The 20,795-nt window shown below is 36.2% G+C and overlaps 1 protein-coding gene across 3 annotated transcripts in view; it reads left to right on the top strand.

Moving 5' to 3' along the window:
* Window positions 1-20,795, top strand: part of SOX6 (SRY-box transcription factor 6) — a gene marked incomplete at both ends in the record, with an annotated part of 642,056 nt that overhangs the window by 420,691 nt on the left and 200,570 nt on the right. For 2 of the 3 annotated variants that reach the window (XM_079708162.1, XM_079708163.1), the window contains 2 exons: window positions 16,232-16,404; window positions 19,190-19,258. In XM_079708162.1, the coding sequence (XP_079564288.1) occupies window positions 16,232-16,404; window positions 19,190-19,258 (242 nt within the window). Of the gene's footprint in view, window positions 1-16,231; window positions 16,405-19,189; window positions 19,265-20,795 lie in introns of all 3 variants that reach the window. The other variant, XM_079708164.1, reaches the window with a different exon arrangement.

Genomic DNA, 20,795 nt, shown 5'->3' with positions numbered 1-20,795 from the left:
AAACTTCAAGATGAGAAAATTTGTTCTTAGAATGTCAGTCTAGAAAGAACAGGTGTTTTGAAGTCAAAAGGGAAATAGGCTTGAAGTTAGGGTTTAAGTTCTGGCTGTGTGATTTTAGGTAAATCTTGTGTCCTCCCTGTGTCTTTTTCTTCATTTGTATACTGGTGGTGATAATAATAATATTGGTTGTGATAATAATAGCTACCATACAAGGTGGTTTTAAGTTTCAAAAAACCTAGTGTAGGTGAAAACCCTTTCTAATACTTTTTGGGTTGTCTTGATTACTATTATATCTGCCTTATCTTCAAGCACAGATTAGCTGAAACAACGTTGTCACTCAGGTCTACTCATCTTTACAAACTAAACATTTAATAAACTTATAAACACATTTTGACATAAGTTTTTAGGCTAAGACCATTATTATGGTAGATTTTTATCACTTCATTAACTCAAATAGAAAGAAAGTTAAAATGAGTAGCCTGTTACTGAATAATTACTTCTGTATATTTTTATCTTGGTAGAGTTACTATCCTGGTAGAATTTCTACTGTGGTTTTTATTTTGTAGTGATAATGAAATGAATGTTAGTAATAAGATCACCTCATCCTTATTGACGATCTCTGCCTTATATTTCTTGGGTTGCCAGAGAAAACCCTTCTTGGTCTTTCCAAGTGTTGATTATTCAGTTTATTTGAACAAATGAAAGGAACAAAAGAGTATATGTAGTCAAATCTTGATTACCTGTGCGCTCAGTTACACAGATGATTCCAAACAGCAGCTACTTCAGATGTTTGTATTTAGCTCATAAATGGATTTAAGTGTTTACATTTGACTATAACCATGACTGATAATCTGGGAACTCACTTGTCTTTGGTTGTTGCAATGATAATTAAAACTTGAAAACGTTTTGCCTGAATCCAAGGTATATTTTATTACCTAGAATACACTGGCCCAAAACTCTAACTGTGAATCTTCTTGGGAGAGTCTTGCTTGTTTCCTTCATCTCCTTGCCACACAGAAGACTGATACATGCTTGAGTCACTTTTCTCCTACGTTGTTTCTGCTCTGAGTTGGCTTATTCACTTTTTGCTTAAATAAAGATGTTGGAAAACTAAATTTTTATACAAGTGTTAAGTTATTGTTAAAATGAATTTGGTTCCAAATTCACACCAAATCTCTCTTTAGTTGTATTGGATTGTGGTGATGTTTTAATCACTTGCTTTTGGATCTATGCAGTCCTGAAAAATTTTAATTAATGCTCACTTCAGTGTTTTAGACTTTTTTCCTTTTTTCTTAAAGAAAAAACTATTTCTATTGCATCTGATGTAGCTTTTGCTTCTATGAACTAACCCTGTTACACCATAACTCAGGTATTCCTATAAAACAATGCCTGAAAAGTTCCAGGGATGACAGAACCCTTTTCCCCAAATCACATTTAATAGATTTTCTTGTAGCTTGATGTTTGCTTGATTTCACAGTGCCTTTTAATCTTCACTTGGTTTAGATTCTTCAGTTTTTTAATTATAGGTTAGTCTTTAGTAATTAACTATACTTTATTAAATACATTTATTTATGGGATTAAAGTAGGAATTGTATTTCATTTAGAACCTTCTATTCCCCTCCCCCACTTTAAAAGCTATGCTTGGTAATGTCTGATTTGAACTGCCTATGTATAAGCTTTAAAATATATTTAGGACTCAAATGAAGCTCAGTTCTGGAGGTATAGGTTGTTTCCTTTTAATTTGGGAATTAACATAATTTGGGAATTATTTATTTTGCTATATTTGTAAGAAATTGGGTAAACAATGTTTCTGTTAATTTTTTACAGACTAAATTATAAACTCTCTGGAATAATTCTAGGCATGTAGATTTTCTAATAGTCCCTTGTTTGGAGTTTGGAGAGGCCACAACAGTGACAGGCCCGTGTACCGCAAAAAAAAAAAAAAAAAAAAAAATTCCATAATATGAATTTTATGTTGTTGGTAAACCTGAAATATGAATGACACAATTCTATAGAATAATTAGGCTCAATTCATCACTATTGAAAACATGTAGAAACTCATAATAAACAAATATAAATAACAGACCCCTTATCTAGAGTAAACCTAACAATGTAAACATGGTTTCATGAAGCCTGAACAAATGCTCCTTATTTATCAAAGTATTTTGAAGAGAATTTTTTTATTTAACATTCATAGAAATAATCAATCCATTTTCCATGAAACGCAATTCCCAATTGCAATTCACAATTAAGGTCGTGCTCATTTTCCTCATTTTAGAATAGACAAACTTATAATTTTACTTAATAATTAACTAAACAACACAAAAATGCCCATGTAAAAAATGAGAATATTAAAATATCTAAATCTTACAGCAGTATATCATTACAAATTTTAATTTTGATATTAAGTACAGCTGTGTCTTTCACATGATGAAAATATAAACACATAAATCAATGAAAAAGTTATATTTGCTTCTGAAGATTCTAAGACCACCTTGGGTTATATATAATGAAGTAATGAAAATTACTGTAAAGGAAGACTAATGAAAAGTCCTGTTTAGTATAAAAATAATAAAAACTTTCCCACTTCAAGTATAAAATTCAACCAAGTTTTTGGAAATCTTGACAAGACTTACAATTCAACAACAAAAGCCATAAAAATCAATGACTTTTTTTTTTTTTTTTCCTGTACGCATGCCTCTCACTGTTGTGGCCTCTCCCGTTGCGGAGCACAGGCTCCGGACGCGCAGGCTCAGCGGCCATGGCTCACGGGCCCAGCCGCTCCGCGGCATGTGGGATCTTCCCGGACCGGGGCATGAACCCGTGTCCCCTGCATTGGCAGGCGGACTCTCAACCACTGCGCCACCAGGGAAGCCCCATATTATGGAATTTTTGTAAAGTTTACTTATTAACTACAGAGTTCTGTTTATGTAATATTACTTAGTCAAAAACTGACATTAAATGAGAATGTTATGACTAGGGTACGCATATGTTCTGGCTTACCTGGGATTGTCCTGGTTTACACGTGTATTCTTGATGTAATTAATGGTGCCTCCTGTCATTTAAGAAATGTCCTAATTTGGATGATGAATTATATGAATGTATTCACATAATAGAATTCCTTTCAACAAGTATTTACTGAAGATCTACTATGTGTCTGGAACTGTTCTAGGTACTGGGGAAATAACTAATAGTAAACAAATTAAAAACAAATGACATATCGATTAACTTAGAAGAGTTTATCTGTTCTTGTTGTCAAAAAGGTGATCAGGTAAATTGTCATGGAATATAACAAAGTAAAATATGTCATTGGTGCATGTAATTGAATACTGCTAGAATCACGACACATTAAATTTATAGACAGAAAGGAACCTATGAAGATTTTTTAAAATAAATTTTATTTATTTATTTATTTATTTATTTTTGGCTGCATTGGGTCTTTGTTGCTGCACGCGGGTTTTCTCTAGTTGCAGTGAGCGGGGGCTACTCTTCGTTATGGTGTAGGGGCTTCTCATTGCGGTGGCTTCTCTTATTGCAGAGCACGGGCTCTAGACGTGTGGGCTTCAGTAGTTGTGGCACATGGGCTCAGTAGTTGTGGCTTGCAGGCTCTAGAACACAGGCTCAGTAGTTGTGGTGCACGGGCTTAGTTGTTACGTGGCATGTGGGATCCTCCCGGACCAGGGTTCGGACCCATGTCCCCTGCATTGGCAGGCGATTCTTAACCACAGTGCCACCAGGGAAGCCCAAGATTTTTTTAAAGAAATTAAGAGATATGCTATAGATTTGTCAATAAGATGGTAAGAATGCATTGTTTTTATAAAGTTAATGAGTTCTTTAAAATTTTTCAACTTTGTTTTAAACTTGTAGGTATAAAAGAAAAGCTGCAAATATCCATTTAACTTAATTAAAATTGTTTTGACAAGTTAGGGCAGAAATCTCAAGTGAAGTTGCTTATAGTTTGTAAAAACTTATTCAGTACACCTATTATTTTCTTAAAGTATAGAAAGTGAATCAGCTGAACAAAATCTTCTTGGCTAGTGGAGGTTTACAAAATGTACAGTGAGAAAGCTGAGTAAGGGGAATAGATTTTAAAATGTTGAAAGACACTGATCTGGATCAGTCTATAGTGACAGAGTCAGGGTCATTCTTTCAGCTTTTGAAATTCAGCCAAAGAATGGATTTTGTCATCTAAAGTATACTTTTAAAAAACATCCTCCTGAAAGAGCTTTGGTGGCATACGGATAGGTAAATGAGTTGGCCAGTCAACTATAAATCCTTTGGCAGTTCTTAGGGCAATTAAGAGTTAGAACCTGTTCTCTAATTATATTGTCTTGGCATATAATTCAATTTTATTGGAAGAAGGTGGTGTTAGAAAACGTTAATACAATGATATGCATAAATTCCTTTGAAATGTTCACTGTATGCTCAGTCCATATAATTTATATAGTCCTTTAGTTGATTCTACCTTCTAAATTGTGGTTTGTGTTCATAGAACTGTTTGAAATTTTTTTCTTACAATTCAAATTGAATTTCTAGGTGCAACATTTTCTGAGTAGAACATTTTCAAACCTATTTATGTAGACTCAGTCCCCTTAGCCGTCAGACTTCATATACTATTCACAAGAACTTAAATAATATTAAACTGTAATAGTTTTAAATATAAATTAGTTTACCTTTTTAATACCACTATATCTACCAATAAGGTATTTAACTTAAAAAATGCAGAAGGACTTCATGAAGACTCTGTATGAAGTCATTATCTTTAACTAGTTGTTTTTATTTTTTTTTCCAAGAAACATTTGTGGTTTACTGGAAGGAGTCTGGGTTTGAAGATCAGACCATCCGGCTTAAAATCATGGCTCTATTAATTATAAGTATGTTATCTTGGACATATATTTAACCTTCTTCAGCCTCATTTTCCCAAGTTTGTTGAAACAGATAAAAATGCTAAGTATTAACCCTAGCACACAGAAAGTATTTGAACTGTCCTGTGTGCTCAAAAAAATGTTTATTGAATCTGAATCTACATTTCTTTAGTTGTTCAAATTTTATTGTTTATCTCTATCTTTTTATTGGATTTGATTTTCTGCTGCTTACATAGCAGCGGGGAGAGCCATTAAATTCAGTTAGTTACAATGGTTACCAAACAGAAAGCAATTCAGACATGGATCAAATACTGCTGAAGTTCAGAGCAATTCCATCTGGTTTGTTAATGGCTCTGGCTGCCTATCTCCAACTATTCTGGGAACTACTGATTTAGAGTTGGTTATTAGGTTCATTTTAACTTTACTCAGCACAAAATAAATGGTAGGCACTGCCTGTGCTTTGTCATAGAGAAGCATGTGACATAGACCGTGCCCTTACGGAGCTAACAGTAGGAAGTACCCATTGTGGTCTGTCATTTGCTCTTCCTCCCTACCAGTTTTCTTTTTGGAATTATGAGTAGCACTAAGATTCTTATCTAATTTGCAGCAGAGCCTTTAAACCTGGGAGGGGAGCCAAGAGGGTCCAGGAGGGAGGATGTCATTTGAGATCTATATGTTTGCAGAGCCTGCTGCCACTGTAATTATTCTGGGACCACTGGTGTTATAATCACCTTTTACAAGAAAAGATCTTTTTAAGTATCACCTCTAAATGCAACTATTGCAACTGTCTTTTGGTTGCCTTCTCAGACGTTTGCCTCTTCAAATGGTCGTGTCCAACACTCCTGAGGTTATTTTTCAGTACTACCATGTTGATTGTGGCATCCTATTTCCTATGAGGCTCAAATATTAATATATATTCCCCTTCCTGCCTCTGGATCACATATCCAGCTTTTGCCTTCAAGTTAAAAAAAATAATTAAAAATCTTTATTTTTATTCATTTGACAATTGTAAAACTGTGAACATTTAAAAGTTATGTTAGAAAGTGATATTTTTTTAATTTTTTTTTTTACTTTGTATATAAGACTCTCATGCAAGTTTGAGTTTTAAAACCATTCTAATAGGAAATTAGAAAGTGATTTTTATACACTTCTTTTTAAGTTCCATTTGTAACCTGTAATTATTGAATAGAGTGATCATAACTTTTAAAACCTTGAATCACGCTTATCTATGCATTTGTAAGAGAATGTCCCAGTATGAGAAAAGGACATCCTATTTGTGACTAAACTAATTTTGTTTATAGGCCAAACATACATTGACTTTTAATTTAATTTTTTAAATGCTTAGAAATTTTTAAAAATTATTTTGTTCATGTTCTACTTCAGCATGTTCAAAATCATCCTGTGATGGGAGACCCTGGCTCATTTTTGGACCCAGGCTTTAATTGTCTTTCTTTCTTTGGCATTCCTTAATATTTATGCCTTGAATATTGTCAATTCTACATGGATAACATTAGATAACCTTCAGAAAAGCTTGCTGAACATAATGTGTCTTCATAAAGTGATGATGATAGCACCTATTGTACCCAGAAATCATTGTTAAAGTCAAAATTGAGAATGAGAAGAACATGCTATTTATCCAGCTGTATTCAACTATGACAGAACAAAAAACAGCAATTTTAGAATCAATATGAAATTTCCATTTCCATTTTCCCTCTACAGACTCATAATCTGAGTTTGTGATGGGTAGAATCTGTATTACTGGCCTGTTATCTGATCAGATACTCAGTACTGTAATTTGAGAAACTGTGAACTATGTATTGTTATGTAAAAACACAAACAATCTCCCTTGGTTCAGTTTTGTTTTAATTTAAAATTTTTAGCATACCTTCCCATCAAAGTCTTATTAGCACTGTCAACATCCAAGCCCACTCGGATGTCCTGATACCTACAGACAATACAGAACAAACTGGTTGTCTGGACTGGGCTATGTAGATTTCTGATCAAGTAATTTGTGTCAGGGATGCATTTCATTATGCCAGACCTGGAATAGGGGATTCTTAGAGGAGCCAAAAAGGGCACTAAAAGCCAGAGGACCAACCAAATCAGCCTTTGAAAAAAACCAGAATTCAATGATTTGAGAGCCCAGGTCCATATACTAGTTCCGGTGGAGTTACACATAGATATCCAGGTGAGGGAGACTGGGGCAGAGGGGGTCAGGGGAGGGTTGTCTCAGCACCAGGAGTTTAGAATTTGGAGGAAATAAGATCAGAGGGAGAGAAAGAGAGTGGGTATGAGTGAGAGATTCAGTTAGTAATGAAGGATGACTACAAACAATGGTGGACATTTGTGACTTAGACTGAAAGGTCAATTTTGTGTTAGTGGGTTGAGCTATCTTAAAGAACAAAGGGTATCATAGATACTTCCCTAGGTAAGTTTTCATTTTACTAAGGACCCCAGGAAACATAGAATTTAAAAAAAAAAACCCAAAAACAGATTATAAGGAGAATTTCAGCTACTTTGTTGGCTGGGTGAAGTAGTTTTGAGAAGGTGGATCATTTAGGAGTCCCATTTTCCATTTATCATCGTGGTTAAGAGGACAAAGACTATGGCCAAACTGCCTGAGTTTGAATCTTAGATATGTGATTTAATAGCTTAGGACTTGGGCAATTCCTTGACCGTTTTATGCCTCGGTTTCCTCATCTTTAAAATGCAGAAAGCAATATGACCTACTACATAAGATTGTTATGAGGAATAAATTAGTTAACATATATAGCTCTTTCTAGCATAAAGCAATTGCTATGTAAGTTTAAGCAATTACTATTGTACAATAAGGCATATTGGGCTAGGACAGGGATTCCCCTGATTTACACTAGGCAAATCACAAATACAGCCTAGAAATGGGCAAGGTATATGGTGTGTTTGTACAGGCAACTGTCCTAAGCCTTAGTTATATCTGAGAGGTTCCTCAGACTTGCCAGGGACACTTCCTAGATTTCTCCAGGTAACTTCCTCTTGGCTAGCACCTTACTATCTCAGCCTGCAGGCACACTGCACCCCATGACAGCAGTGCACTTTGATGTGTGAAATATTTGAGTATATTTTTCAGCCTTTCATGGGTGTTGTAAATATTGTATCTAGAATTTTGGGGAATGTCATGGTCTCCATAATCTTTGTATTTGCTCAGAACCAGGAGGCCATATGCTCATTGAGAAGACTAAGGAGAAAGAGGTTTGGGGAATAAACATAACAGAGGATCTTGACTACCAGGCTAGGTGCTAATTTCCTGAGTAACTCCAGGTGTATCACCTAATATCAAGATCTGTTTTTACATCTATAAGGTATCAAAGATCAATTTATTCACCTCTTTGGTTGTCTAATTGCCCAACCTATCTTTTAAACTTCTTATTTTGTAAACAAGCCCTTACTAAGAAGTTGTATATTTCTAAGCCTTATGTGGCATTAAAATTCTAGGTCCCTTAGAGCATTGCTCCTAACTTTTAGAAATTCCCTGCAATGTATTTCAAGTCTGAGGCAAGGGAAGATAGCTAGTTTTCCCTTAGGCCCCAGACTTCCTTGGATTAGGAATCAGAAGACCTGAATTCAGATCCAGTCAAATACACTGACTTGGTCAATTTTCTTTACTTTTAGTATTTCATCTGTGAAATGAAAATAAAGCAACATTTAGGATGATGATCAAATTAGATACCACATAAAGTCTTTTAAGACAATACCTTGGGGCTTCCCTGGTGGCGCAGTGGTTAAGAATCCGCCTGCCAGTGCAGGGGACACGGGTTTGAGCCCTGGTCTGGGAAGATCCCACATGCCGCTGAGCAACCAAGCCCGTGCCCACAACTACTGAGCCTGCGCTCTAGAGCCCGTGAGCCACAACTACTGAGCCTGTGTGCTGCAACTACTGAAGCCCACACGCCTCGAGCCCATGCTCCACAACAAGAGAAGCCACCGCAATGAGAAGCCCGCGGACCCCAACGAAGAGTAGCCCCTGCTCAACGCAACTAGAGAAAGCCCATGCACAGGAACAAAGACCCAACACAGCCAAAAATAAATAAATAAATAAATAAATAAATTTTAAAAAAAGACAATACCTTGTTAAATAAGGTCTATTTTTCTTAATTCTTACTTTCCTATCTTCTAGCTCTGATGGAACTTCTGGAGAAAGAGCCAATCCTATTATACTTGGTGGCAATATTGAAAAAAATATTTTTTCCCCCAAAGGACCAAAGAATTTCATGTTTCTGAAAGATCATAAATTACTCTTTTTGTATGTGAATTGTAGAGATGTAGCCATTGACCAAGTATTATCCATAGAGAACAGTAATGTGACGGTAGCCTGTCTTATTACTGAAGGAGAGATATTTCAGGATACCTTCATTTCCAGACCCCAAAAAGATGAGCTAATAAAGCACAATGGGCTAAAGGCCCAGCTGTGAGGTTAGGAGGCTAGATGGCAGAATTCCATGGATTGTTCTTGCTCTTTTGGGATCTGCAACATGAATAGACCTCAGTTGATCCAGGAATAGACTTCCTTTTGCAGCTAGAAAGAGGGGAAGATGAACGAGAGGTGAGTGTGCCTGGAATAGACAGGAGAATTGAACTTAAGGAGTTCCCGGGTATCCTTCTCTTGTTCATACATGGTAAGATTTTAATGACATTTTAAGTGAGAGCTGTTTACATTTTAAGAAGGAAATTCTCATACATTGGGTGAAAATAAACCCAGCCTGTACCTCAATCCTGAGCCACACTTCCTGTGTAGTGGTCCCTAAGTGATTCCTAAGAGCACAGTTGCTGCATTTATTAAACTTTTTATTTACTAAGGAGTGGATAGTAGCATATGGGAGCAATGACAATAGCTGACTGATGAGAAAACAAAGAAATTCCAGTATTTTGCTCTTTTGAAAAAAGTCATTCAGAATTTAGTCATATTGGTTCAGCTGTTGTAAACAAAGACTGATAAGATAATAGAGGTCTTTGTGGTGGTTTTGTACTGAAATCCTTTATCTTTATGATGCACTGGGGCCCTTTAGAGAGGAAAGCTTTTAAAACTGCTGTTGGATTCAGAACTCAAATTAGCTGCTAGTATACTGGGACAGGGGTTCCTTTCTCAGGCAGTCACCACAAAGTAACTTTTATCAGGGGACCTTCTGATAGACTGTTAGTTTCTTCAGCTTACCCTATTTATTTCTGTTGACTTTTTGCTGTCCTATTTTGTGACATTTAAAAGAAGGCTATATCAAAAAAGGCCAATGCTAAATGATGGACTGAGCTTGTGAAGTGGAGACATCACAGCCCATCTGATGTGTGAGGAGGCTGCAGTATGAGACACAGCAGTTTAACCAGGTTACCTGTGGGCAGAAAAGATCAAATGCAGCTTTATTTTATGCCTAGCATTGTATTTTGTCTTTCTTCTCAAACAATGTCCATTAAAAAATTAGAACTGACCAGGGAATTGACTCTTAAGAGCTTTTCTTTTCAGCTGAATTTAAAATCTTTCTGGGTTGTTGGCTGAGTTCCTTGATTGATGCTGCTTGGAATTATTGTTAAGTTCTTTAATCCTTTCCAGGATTGATGTGGAAAAGTATATCTCTATCAGAATTCCACTCCGGTGTTACTGCCACCCCTCTCCATCGTTCCAAACACACTGTTCATGCCCAGGCTTCTTGTAATTTCATTGTTAAGTCCTATTAGCTTTGTTAAAGCAGTATGTGATCCAATAAAGGAGAATGGTTAGATAGAAGTCTTATTTTCAATTTGCTAGGACACATTTCTAGATAATGCCACTTGTTAATGTTAGTTTTATTTGGCTTGGTAAACATTGTGTTTTAACACTATTGCCCTTCGTTTCATAAATATGAATAAATAAAAAACATGCAGAGAAATTCACAAAAATTAATTTAGCCATCCTTGCTCGTTCTCTTTCCCTCTCTCTCTACTTCCCTCTTTGTTTCTCCCCTCCCACCTTCTCTCTTTCTTTTTCTTTCCCCCACACCCCCATTTCTAATTTTCTCTGTCTCTCTTTCCACTGCTGTGCTTGTTTCTGGGTTTTCTCATTAGAAAAACTTAGTCATCACCACATAGCAGGGATCCACTTTCAGGGGACAGCCATTAAGAGAGTGACCCATTTAAGACTTTTATATTGTAAAAGTCCTAGGTATGGGAATATTGTAAAAGAGGTGAGGCCAATCCATTTAGTGAAGTGCTCTGCAAGGTGCCTCCCTTGTCCAGATGTGGAGTCTTTAGGGACTTCCCAATGCCCAGTCTTATTTCTAGCACCACTGATTGTAATTATGTATATTTTACATGGGCAAAATTAACTAGCAGATTGTGGTGCTAACTTTTATGAGCTGATGAAAAAAAAAGACTTAAATAAATTTTAAATGACTTTTAATTTTAATTTTTCATTCTATATCAAGAAGGGATTTATCCTAATTGTCTTATTATTTTACCTAAATTCTCATCTATTTTGAATTTTCTCTGTTGGCTTTGGGCCTAGGGACAGGTAGTTATAGTTTGTAAAGTTTAAAATTAATAGTCTATTTTAGTTAATTTTTTTCAAGTTCTTCAGATTATGACCAAAAAAGTCTAGAGGGCTGATTTTGAAACTGTTATGGTGAAAGTTGGTATTTGAAAACTTTTGATGAGGGAAATTGCTGCTGTATTTACATTTTGAAAAGTGTTTCCTTATTTACGCACTATTGACTTCCTATTGAGACTCAAAATTTTAAGTACAACTGGTAAAAATTCAATGGATCAAACTCAGTAAATCTGAAGTCACTGGAATAAAGCCCCCTAAGAAAAAAATGTGTCAATTTTAAAGGTCTTTCCTAACTGAAGACCATTTTGTGATAGAGCCAAAGGTTAATAAAATCAGTAGTGAATGTAACAATTTTACAGATAAGCTATTCACAACAAGTGTAGTTACTTGAATGAAAAGCTAATTCAGTTCTAAAATGCCACATGCAGTAGCAGTGAATAGCTGCTTTTAGGTGCTTTCTGGAGGAGGATAAAATACAGAATCACGGCACTCTTCTCTTCCAGCGTCCCTGGCTGCCTGTAAATTGCTGTGAATGGGGCTGTGGGCTGACAGGCTCTATTAAGACAAACTGCCTTTCTCATCGGAGAGATAAAATAAATCAGGTGTTTAGTCAAATTAAAATACTTCAGCTGGAGCAGGCCCTGGGGAGCACTGATCCACCTGACTAATCTAAGAGAAACTCAAGACAGATGTGGTTTGGGGATAAAGACGACCCCATGGAAAAAAATAAAAACACCAAAAAAAAACCCCTACTGCACTGTCTTTGTAGTTGGAGAATAGATACAGTTTACAGCGGAGAGTGTCAGGCGCACACTGTGTGTGATATTGGATAAAAGCAGGCGCCCTAACTTGTAGAGAAGCTGTGTGTGGAAGCTCTTTTTTGCTGGTTCCCTTTTTTTGGTTTATGAAACTACTTATGTTTTTGTGGAGAGACTATTTTCTGGCAATGCTTTTTAGAGAATCATTTTAAGACAGCCTGAAAGGATGTGAAACGGATGATGTAGGCAGCTACTGATGACCTCTGCTGGCCTGGGCAGATCCTCAGGATCTGATCTGCTTTTTTTCTAAGTGGATTTTATCAAACCTCAAAGCGTGATTTGAGACAAGATTTTCTACATAGAGTTAGCCTACCTCATAAGAGCATTCTATTGGGTTGCCCAAAAAGTTCATTCGGTTTTAAGTAAAAATAAAAGACACATTTTTCATTTTCACAAAGAACTTTACTGAACAATGTATTCATTAACCAAACGAACTTTTTGGCCAACCCAATGTATGGTCGTTTGCCTTCCTTAATATGTATTTAGGCTGCCCCACTATGTCCCATAAATTGTCTGCTTTTTCAGCAACTCTCGCAGTTGTAGTTCCTTTGCTCTGACAAAGTTTCATGTTCAATTAAATAGTATTTTTGAGATGAGATAACTTGTGTTCGCAGGTTGGTTGGTCAGTGTGACTTAGACTTGATGTTGCTTTTATTATAGCTGTATACATATTTGCTGTTAGTTAAAACAAAAATCCAGCACCATGGATTTTAAATACCTGGGTTTAAACCACTATATGTAAACAAATAGAATGGGTATAGAACAGAAAAATGACTACACACACACACACACACACACATACACATATGTGTGTGTGTGTATATATATATATATATATATATATAGTCCCTTGGGGATCAAATTAACTAGAAATCAACTTACACCATACAACAGCTTACTTTCTCTAAATGTGTAGGCTAATGTGTGTGTGTATACATATATATCCATATGTGTATTTCCCATTTCAAGGGCAATTTTAGATTTGTTTTACTACTACATTTCATTCCAACTGCATTTGTCATGCCACTCACATCTTTTCAAAATATATATGTGCTTCTCAAATTTAAGGAAAAGATAATGACAGCCTTATATGAGTACCCAACTCTTCAATTCAAACATACTGATCTCTGGCTTGTTTTCTTCTTAAACATGTATCTTTTAAGTTCAATGAAAGACTTATTTAGGCGTTATTGAATTTTTACAATTAAACAACTTGACTGTCATGCTGATTTGTAAAAAGATTCAGTTAAATGGTGTTATTCTGTAAATTCAGAAATACATGTCTATTAGTATTGGAAGCACCAATGCATTTATAGACCTGTTGGCTTCACCTTGAACAGAAGAGGCTAAGAAGCCATTTGTGTGTTATCTTCAGCTTCTCTGTTTCCTGTGCAGAGGAGAAAGGGAAATATATTGAAGATTTTTGAAAAGACCAAGTTTAACCTGGGAGAGAAGAGAAAATTTTCCAGTCTTTACTGGAGAATCTAAATACCAGACTTGACTCTTGTATTGGTCCTTGCCCAAAATTTCCAATGAATGCTCTTCTTTATTAACAAAGAATTATGGTACAGTAACTTCCCCAGTATCCAGTAAGTCTTCTCTTAACTCACCTCATATACATAGGTATAACAAGATAATTACACGTAGATCAGAACGTTGCCAAAAAGTATATGTAATAAACCCCATTTATCTATTCTCATAACTTTCCAAACTATTCTCCACACTGTAGCCAGAACACCCACATCATCTCTTGTTTAAAGTACTTTAGTGATTTTGAAATTTTCTTAGAATAAACATGAAGTTCATCCAGCATGGTCTATAAGGAGCTGAACGGTGTGACCTTTTCCTACCTTTCTAGCCTCATTTGGTCCTCTACTCTCCTTTGTTTTTCTTATTTAAGTTTTACTACCTTCTTTCAATTTCTGGAACACACTGACACTCTCCACCACCACCTGCCCCCTCACAGGGCCTTTGCCTATATTGTTTTCTCCTACTGAAAAGCTCCTTGACCTCTAACTCTTTGCCTAGTTAACTCTTCATCTTCCTGTTAACTTGTTACTTTGTCAGGCATAACTTCCCTACACTTGAGCCTCCCAAACTTGGTTAAATCTCCCCCCAAATGTCTGTCCTGTTTATAATTCTTATTTAGTTGTAGTTTACATTTATATGTGTGATTACTTGATTAAGGTGAAAGGGAACTTTGCTTTTTCTTGGTATGGTATTGGTATCCTTACTTCATGATATAGTACCTGAGATTCAAGAAATTTTTTTTAATTAAAATTTAATGAAATGAGTAAGTAAATTTCATACTTGTTTTATGTCTTCTCATTCCTATATGTCATTAACATTTATATTAGTTGAGCTTGTTGTGCTTTGGAGGAGATTTTTATGATCCCCTCCAAGAACCTGATTTTGTATTTTAACATTTCTGGATCAAGAAGTTCTTTCTTTCACCAAGCTGAAATTCCTATTGCTGAAATAAAAACTCATTTAAAAAAACCACTTTCAGTAGCTAGAAAGAACAGCTGGTCACTATCCTTGATGCAGTATTTGTTTCCTTATCAGTGGAGTACATTTTCTAACATCATTTCACTATCTTATTTTTCTTTTAATTTTGATTTTAGGCCACCTTTCAGCTCAGTAAATCTTTAAGGGATATGGGATATTGACAGTTTATTTATGTATTTACTTATTTATTTTTAAGGACTTGAATTGGCATTTAGAATACCAAGGTAATTCTAAATATTGTAGCTTATCAGCCTTACCTTGTGGGAATCATATGCTAGTAAGTGCTAGCCAGCATCACCTGAAGGCTTGCTTTTCCCATGGGCCCACTCAAAAAATAGGTGCATTCCTAATTAAAATACATTCAGTTTCTCAGATTGTCCTGGTGCTTTCCTAGCAGGAATGAGGGGGGTTTCATAAGGAGATTGGAAGTCTCCTCTTCCACACACACAAAAATTGGCAATCTTTATCTCTTTTGACAGCTGGTGGCATCTTCCTGAAAAGCTTTCAAAGCATAGATCATTTCTTCATAATGAAACCTGTGTGCTCAAATACAGTGGGTTGTGTGTTGAAATTCTTATCTTATGCTATGGCAAAATGCTCTAATTTAGATTCACAAAAGGATCCTGTACCCTTTACTTAGGAGAGCTGTGCAATTTGCCCATAAATAGACTGTTCAGCACCATTAGTGCATATTGTAGGTGTGCAGCCACATCATAACCTTTTCAACTTCGAATGTGTTTTTTCCCTTTGAAGAGTGACAAATGACAAAGGGGTGAGGGAGCCCCCCAAACAACATTATTGCCTTTAAGGATGAACTTGGGAACTTTAGCTTGATCCCCTCACCAGAAAAAAAATCAGCTTCAATTCTTTCTTACCTGAGGCAAGACAGATTTTTTTTTTCTTTCTGTAGCACTCATCCCATGGCCAAGAGTGACCCCTGACTTCTGGGATTCAGAGACAGATCTTTGCACAATAGAAAAATTTTATGAGGGCAGTGATCAGAAAATTCCTAAGTAACATTATTTAAGCACCTATTATGTCTTAAGTCCTCTGTCAGTCATTGAGGGTAGAGGTTGATTATAGAATATTAATACAACCCATAGTTTCTAATCTTTGGTACTAAATAGCATAAGATTCCTAACTTGATCAGATAGATTTGGGTGGGGAGGGAAGGGGAATGTGGTGAAAGGGAGAGAATGGAGTAGGTTCTTCTGTTTTGTTTTCTTTTGTTTTGTTTTAAAGAACAAGAGGGAAGAGTGAGTGAGAATTTTATTGGCAACAGTCCTTTCTCTTGGCAGGGGCGATGACTAACCCTAGTGTTCATCCCATTGCTACTCCATAGAGTTCCTGCACTTACAGTGACCTCCAGTTATTGTCCCAGATATTTGTGTCTTAGGGTAGTCCCTTTCTAAATCTGTCCACCCACTCGCTTCCCTAATTCATTCAGAATTTTCTCAAACTTGTGAGATATCTTTTCGCTTCCATTTTAGGTACACCTGAGAGCCTGGCAGAAAAAGAACGGCAGCTCTCTACCATGATTACCCAGCTGATCAGTTTACGGGAGCAGCTCCTGGCAGCGCATGATGAACAGAAAAAACTGGCAGCCTCACAAATTGAGAAACAACGGCAGCAAATGGACCTTGCTCGCCAACAGCAAGAACAGGTGAGCCCTGCAAAAGGCGCTGATGAACTGGAGGTGTGGAATGTGCCAAGCTCAGCGAGTAATCACATTGATTGGTTTATTTGTCATAAGCCTTCCTAAAAAAAGAATGAAGAAAGAAGCCTTCTGGAAATCCAGGGTCACCGAGAATACTGAGGGGATATGTGGAGGACAAAGAAAGGCGTCATAGCAACTGGGCATAACTGAAATGATAACATTGTTCCAGAACATTTGGATTTGATTAATTACTTGGGGATACTTGTTCATGTAGGCATCACGTATATTCCCAATGTAGCTTAACCATGAGTAAATCACTTCTCTCTGGGCCTTACTTTTCTCCCATCCAGAAAAGGAGGATTCTGGTCTAGAAAAACTTTGAGAATCTTTCAGTTCACTGGTTCAAGCTAGGATGACCATATGTCTCAGTTTTTCCAGAATAGCTCTGGTTAATGTCTGTTTTCCAGAGTAAGTATTAATACTCCCCTCTTCCACTTGCAAAAGTTGTCCTGGTTTGGATGATAAATTATATGGTCACTTTATTTATAGCATAGGTAAATCATTAAAAACAAATTAACACATGGCTCATGGAAGAATTTGACTTCATTGATTTAGAAGTGAGAAAAATAGCAAAGTTTGTGTGTATCTTTTAAAAAATAAATCACTTTCCCAAATGTTTTTCCTGTCTCATAAGAGTGCATTAATCTAATAACAATGATGCTATAGAGTAGTCCCTGATGCTTTAGATCAGATAGACCCAAATTAATGTGCAGTTTTTAGGAATCTGACATTATTACTGGAATTATCTTTTCAGTTAAATGTATTTTATAGGGGTATATAGAGCAATATATGCTCTGTTGATTTTAATGAGTTGTGACGTCTGGTATTTTATATGCTTGAATATTTGCCCACATGTAGGAATATGGACTCAGCCCCTAATGGAAAATAACATAAAGGAACACTGTAAAAAATCAGAAGTTAGAATGTCATTTAGCTATCCAGAGATGACACAGTAATTAACTATTGACACTTGTGAATAAGCTAGCACAAATTAATCTTGACACATTTGCAGACGAGTGATATCTTACAGTGAACACTTTGTAATTATATTTCAAAATGAAAATTAAATGACACTTAAAACTAGGTTGTCATGCTCAATGAAGCGAGCATGTAGCTCAACCGATTGGCAAATAAAATTCAGAGTTTGAGCCACATGGTGCTTATGTACCATACTTCACTGTGTCAAACCCATACATCTAGAGTGGATGATAGTAATTGCACTGTGGTGTTTTGGATGCATTTCTATGCAGCACTTTATCATTTAGGAGGGACCATCAATATTAGATGTCTAGTGGTGTTTCACTGGATGGCTAAGAGGAAATAAATATTCAGAGATCCAGCATGTATACCTAGAATTGCAGAGTGAGTTGTCCATTTCTGATTTGAGTGGTGATAAGCAGAGTGGGCCTTTCCAAACTGATTAAATACTGTTTCCATTTTGCTTATAAAGCTTTGGGGAGGAGAGATCCCATTTCTCAAACTGTACCCTTCGTTAGGGGTAGCTTTATCATGACTTCTAGTATGAACCAGTCATCACCAGAAACCATTAAGCCACATTTGGGGCAGATTGCTATTTGTCATCTTCTGCTGAAAGGAATGTGATTTGGGTGTGTCCCTCTACTCTATGCTAAAATATTAAAAGGACTCAGGAAGTATACAGCTGAGGGCTGGTTCACACCCATTTCCACTTCCAACATTGTCCATTCTAGAATATTTTGGAAATAGAAGAAATAGGAAGAACATAACTCTTGCCTATAGGGCACCACTAAACCAAGTCCTTCTAAGTGCTTTCTGGCCATTTTTTTCTCTGGCTTCCTAGGTTGACAGTGAGTGTGTTCTCACTAAGGGGCATTCCAATGGGCTTCAAACTCCAGCAGCTCAGATTTTGAGGTAATAAGTAGCCTGACACCTAACTCCTGTTTTATAGTAAACACCATTATCCTACAGAAGTTCCCTGCTCTCCTGAGGGGCAGATTCAGTCTTCAGTAGGGCTTGCATTAAGTAGTTAATGTTTCTTTTTACAGACGAGATGACGTGCTAAGATGTTGAATTTGATTGTTGGGTGAAGCAGGGAATACAAAACTTGTATATGGATCCTGTACTGTAAAACTAACACATTACCCTCAAAAGGATGTGAATAAATATTAAATTGTGTTTGTTTTTTAAAATGCTTTGTACATTACACATTATATCAACAAAAAAAGATAAAGGTTTTTGCCTTTTGCTGTATTTTTTTGGCACTCCCTTGACAATATTTGTGTTATCAGTTCTGAAAATCTTTACAGTAGAAAAGGTTTCACCAAAGTAGGCCATATTATAAGTAATAGAAAGTTCTTGCCTATCTTTGCTTACAGGTTTTACTTTTTAAATACAAATTAAGCTCCTTAGAAAAATGTAGGCTGAGTTTTCCTGTTTTTATTCTTCAAGGATGAGATTTTGAAATTCCCATTCTTTCCAGATGACCAGTGCAGATATAGATGAACTGCTCACAAATGTAATACAAGGGGCTAGTTTTCATGTACAGGTAAAGATTTAGGGGCAAGCAGAGAGATGGCACCTGTTTGAAATATTTCCTTTTCTCCAACTTTCTGATTCTGCCTCTCTCATTTTATAGGAACTCTTTCATGTAGAAGTACAGTAAAGCATCCTTGTAATACCAGGAGAGGTACCTGAGGTAATGGCAAAGGTGTAAGCATTTCATTTTAACTTAATGAAACTTTATTTCTGATAGATTGCAAGACAACAGCAGCAACTTCTGCAACAGCAGCACAAAATTAATCTCCTGCAGCAACAGATCCAGGTCAGTGTATTTTATTACTCTCGTCTGATTATACTTAGATACTTTTCTCCTTGAAAATGGAATTTAAAATGCTGCAAATGCACCCTTCTCTTATAAACAGCACCAATAGGGCTGTTTGTTATTCAGGGATGTTGTATACAGCTGTCTAAGTGGATGTAGAAAATATCGACTTGGTGGTAGTCTAAGCATTCTTTTCTGATGTGATGCGTAAGCAGAATAAACCTTATCTTTTTTTCCTTCTGCCATTTGCCTAACACAACCTGGTGGAAACCTAAGGGTTTCCAAGGTAGCATACACATGCTAGTTTTATTGCCACAAACTACTTGCTGCTTTATATTTTACCATCTAATAGTATCATGGGTAGAAGCTTATGTTTATTTGCTTGTTAGGACTGTCTGGGCCAATTATGAGAAGAATCTTATGACCTAGGAAAAGGTTGGTAATAATTAATTTGTTCTTTAACAGATATTAACTGCATTTCTGCTAGGCGCTGAAGAGAACATAAAGATTAATAAGTAATTGTCTTCAAGAAGCTTATAGTCTAGAAAGGAAGAAAAACTTGTTCTTGAATAATTGTAACACACTTTAGAAATTCCTTTTTCTTTTCTTTTTTTTTTCATCATTTCTTTTGTGGCAGGTTAACACAATATATAGATCATAATTGCATGGGCCTGGGAAAGAATTCTGATTTCTGTCATTCCTTTAGAAATTTGACGGTTAATTCAGCTTGACATAGGTAAGGGAAGTGGTCTCCATTTTTGAATAGGAACATAGGTGTGTGACTTCTAGAAAGCCTTAGAATAAGCAACTGGTTGTCTGGTGATTAATCCTCAGGAATATTGATCCCAGAGTTATATGTATCCACCACAGTCTCTGGGTTTCTTTTGATTGCTGTAGATATTTTCTAACCACTGGGATCTATGATTCAACCTAGTTGGGGCAGTATATTCTGAATTATATTGGTCCTTTCCTTGAGATTAGTATCACACCTTCCTATATTAAAAAAAAATCATTTACATAAAGTCATAACTTATTTCACCTCACTGATGAAAGCCAGTGATTTTAACTTAGATTTTTGCTTCATTTTGTAATCACACTTAGTGTTCCAGGTAGTAGTCACTGCATTTAAAACACCAATTTGGTACCTGAAGAAGTACCTGTACCTAATTTGGCATTTCGTCCAGCTGTCTTTACTAGGAGGTCTTAACCAGTGTTGTTGTTGTTGTTGCTGTTTTAATTAGTTCTGATTCTACATTCCATACTCAAGCCTATATGTTTCAAAATAAAGAATCCAAACATAGAGGAGACGTATATCTCTGGCATTTGGGACAGTCAGCCTTTATAATTAAATCTTGAAATAATTTCTCATCCTGATATCTCATGACTCATGCTGAGATCCTTAATTAAATAACTGTCCAGGTGTTCCCTTGTTCTGCCCTTATTAGAATTTTCAGTGTGTCTCCCACTGCTAAGGTCAAGATTTTTAGCCTGTGGCTTCCTACATTTTTCTCTAGATCCCTCTCTAAGAACTCAGTAG

The sequence above is a fragment of the Hyperoodon ampullatus genome, assembly GCF_949752795.1.
Source record: "Hyperoodon ampullatus genome assembly, chromosome: 7".
Taxonomy (NCBI): Eukaryota; Metazoa; Chordata; class Mammalia; order Artiodactyla; family Ziphiidae; genus Hyperoodon; species Hyperoodon ampullatus.
Note: the sequence above shows the minus strand (reverse complement) of the source record. Positions and strands in the feature narration are given on the sequence as shown.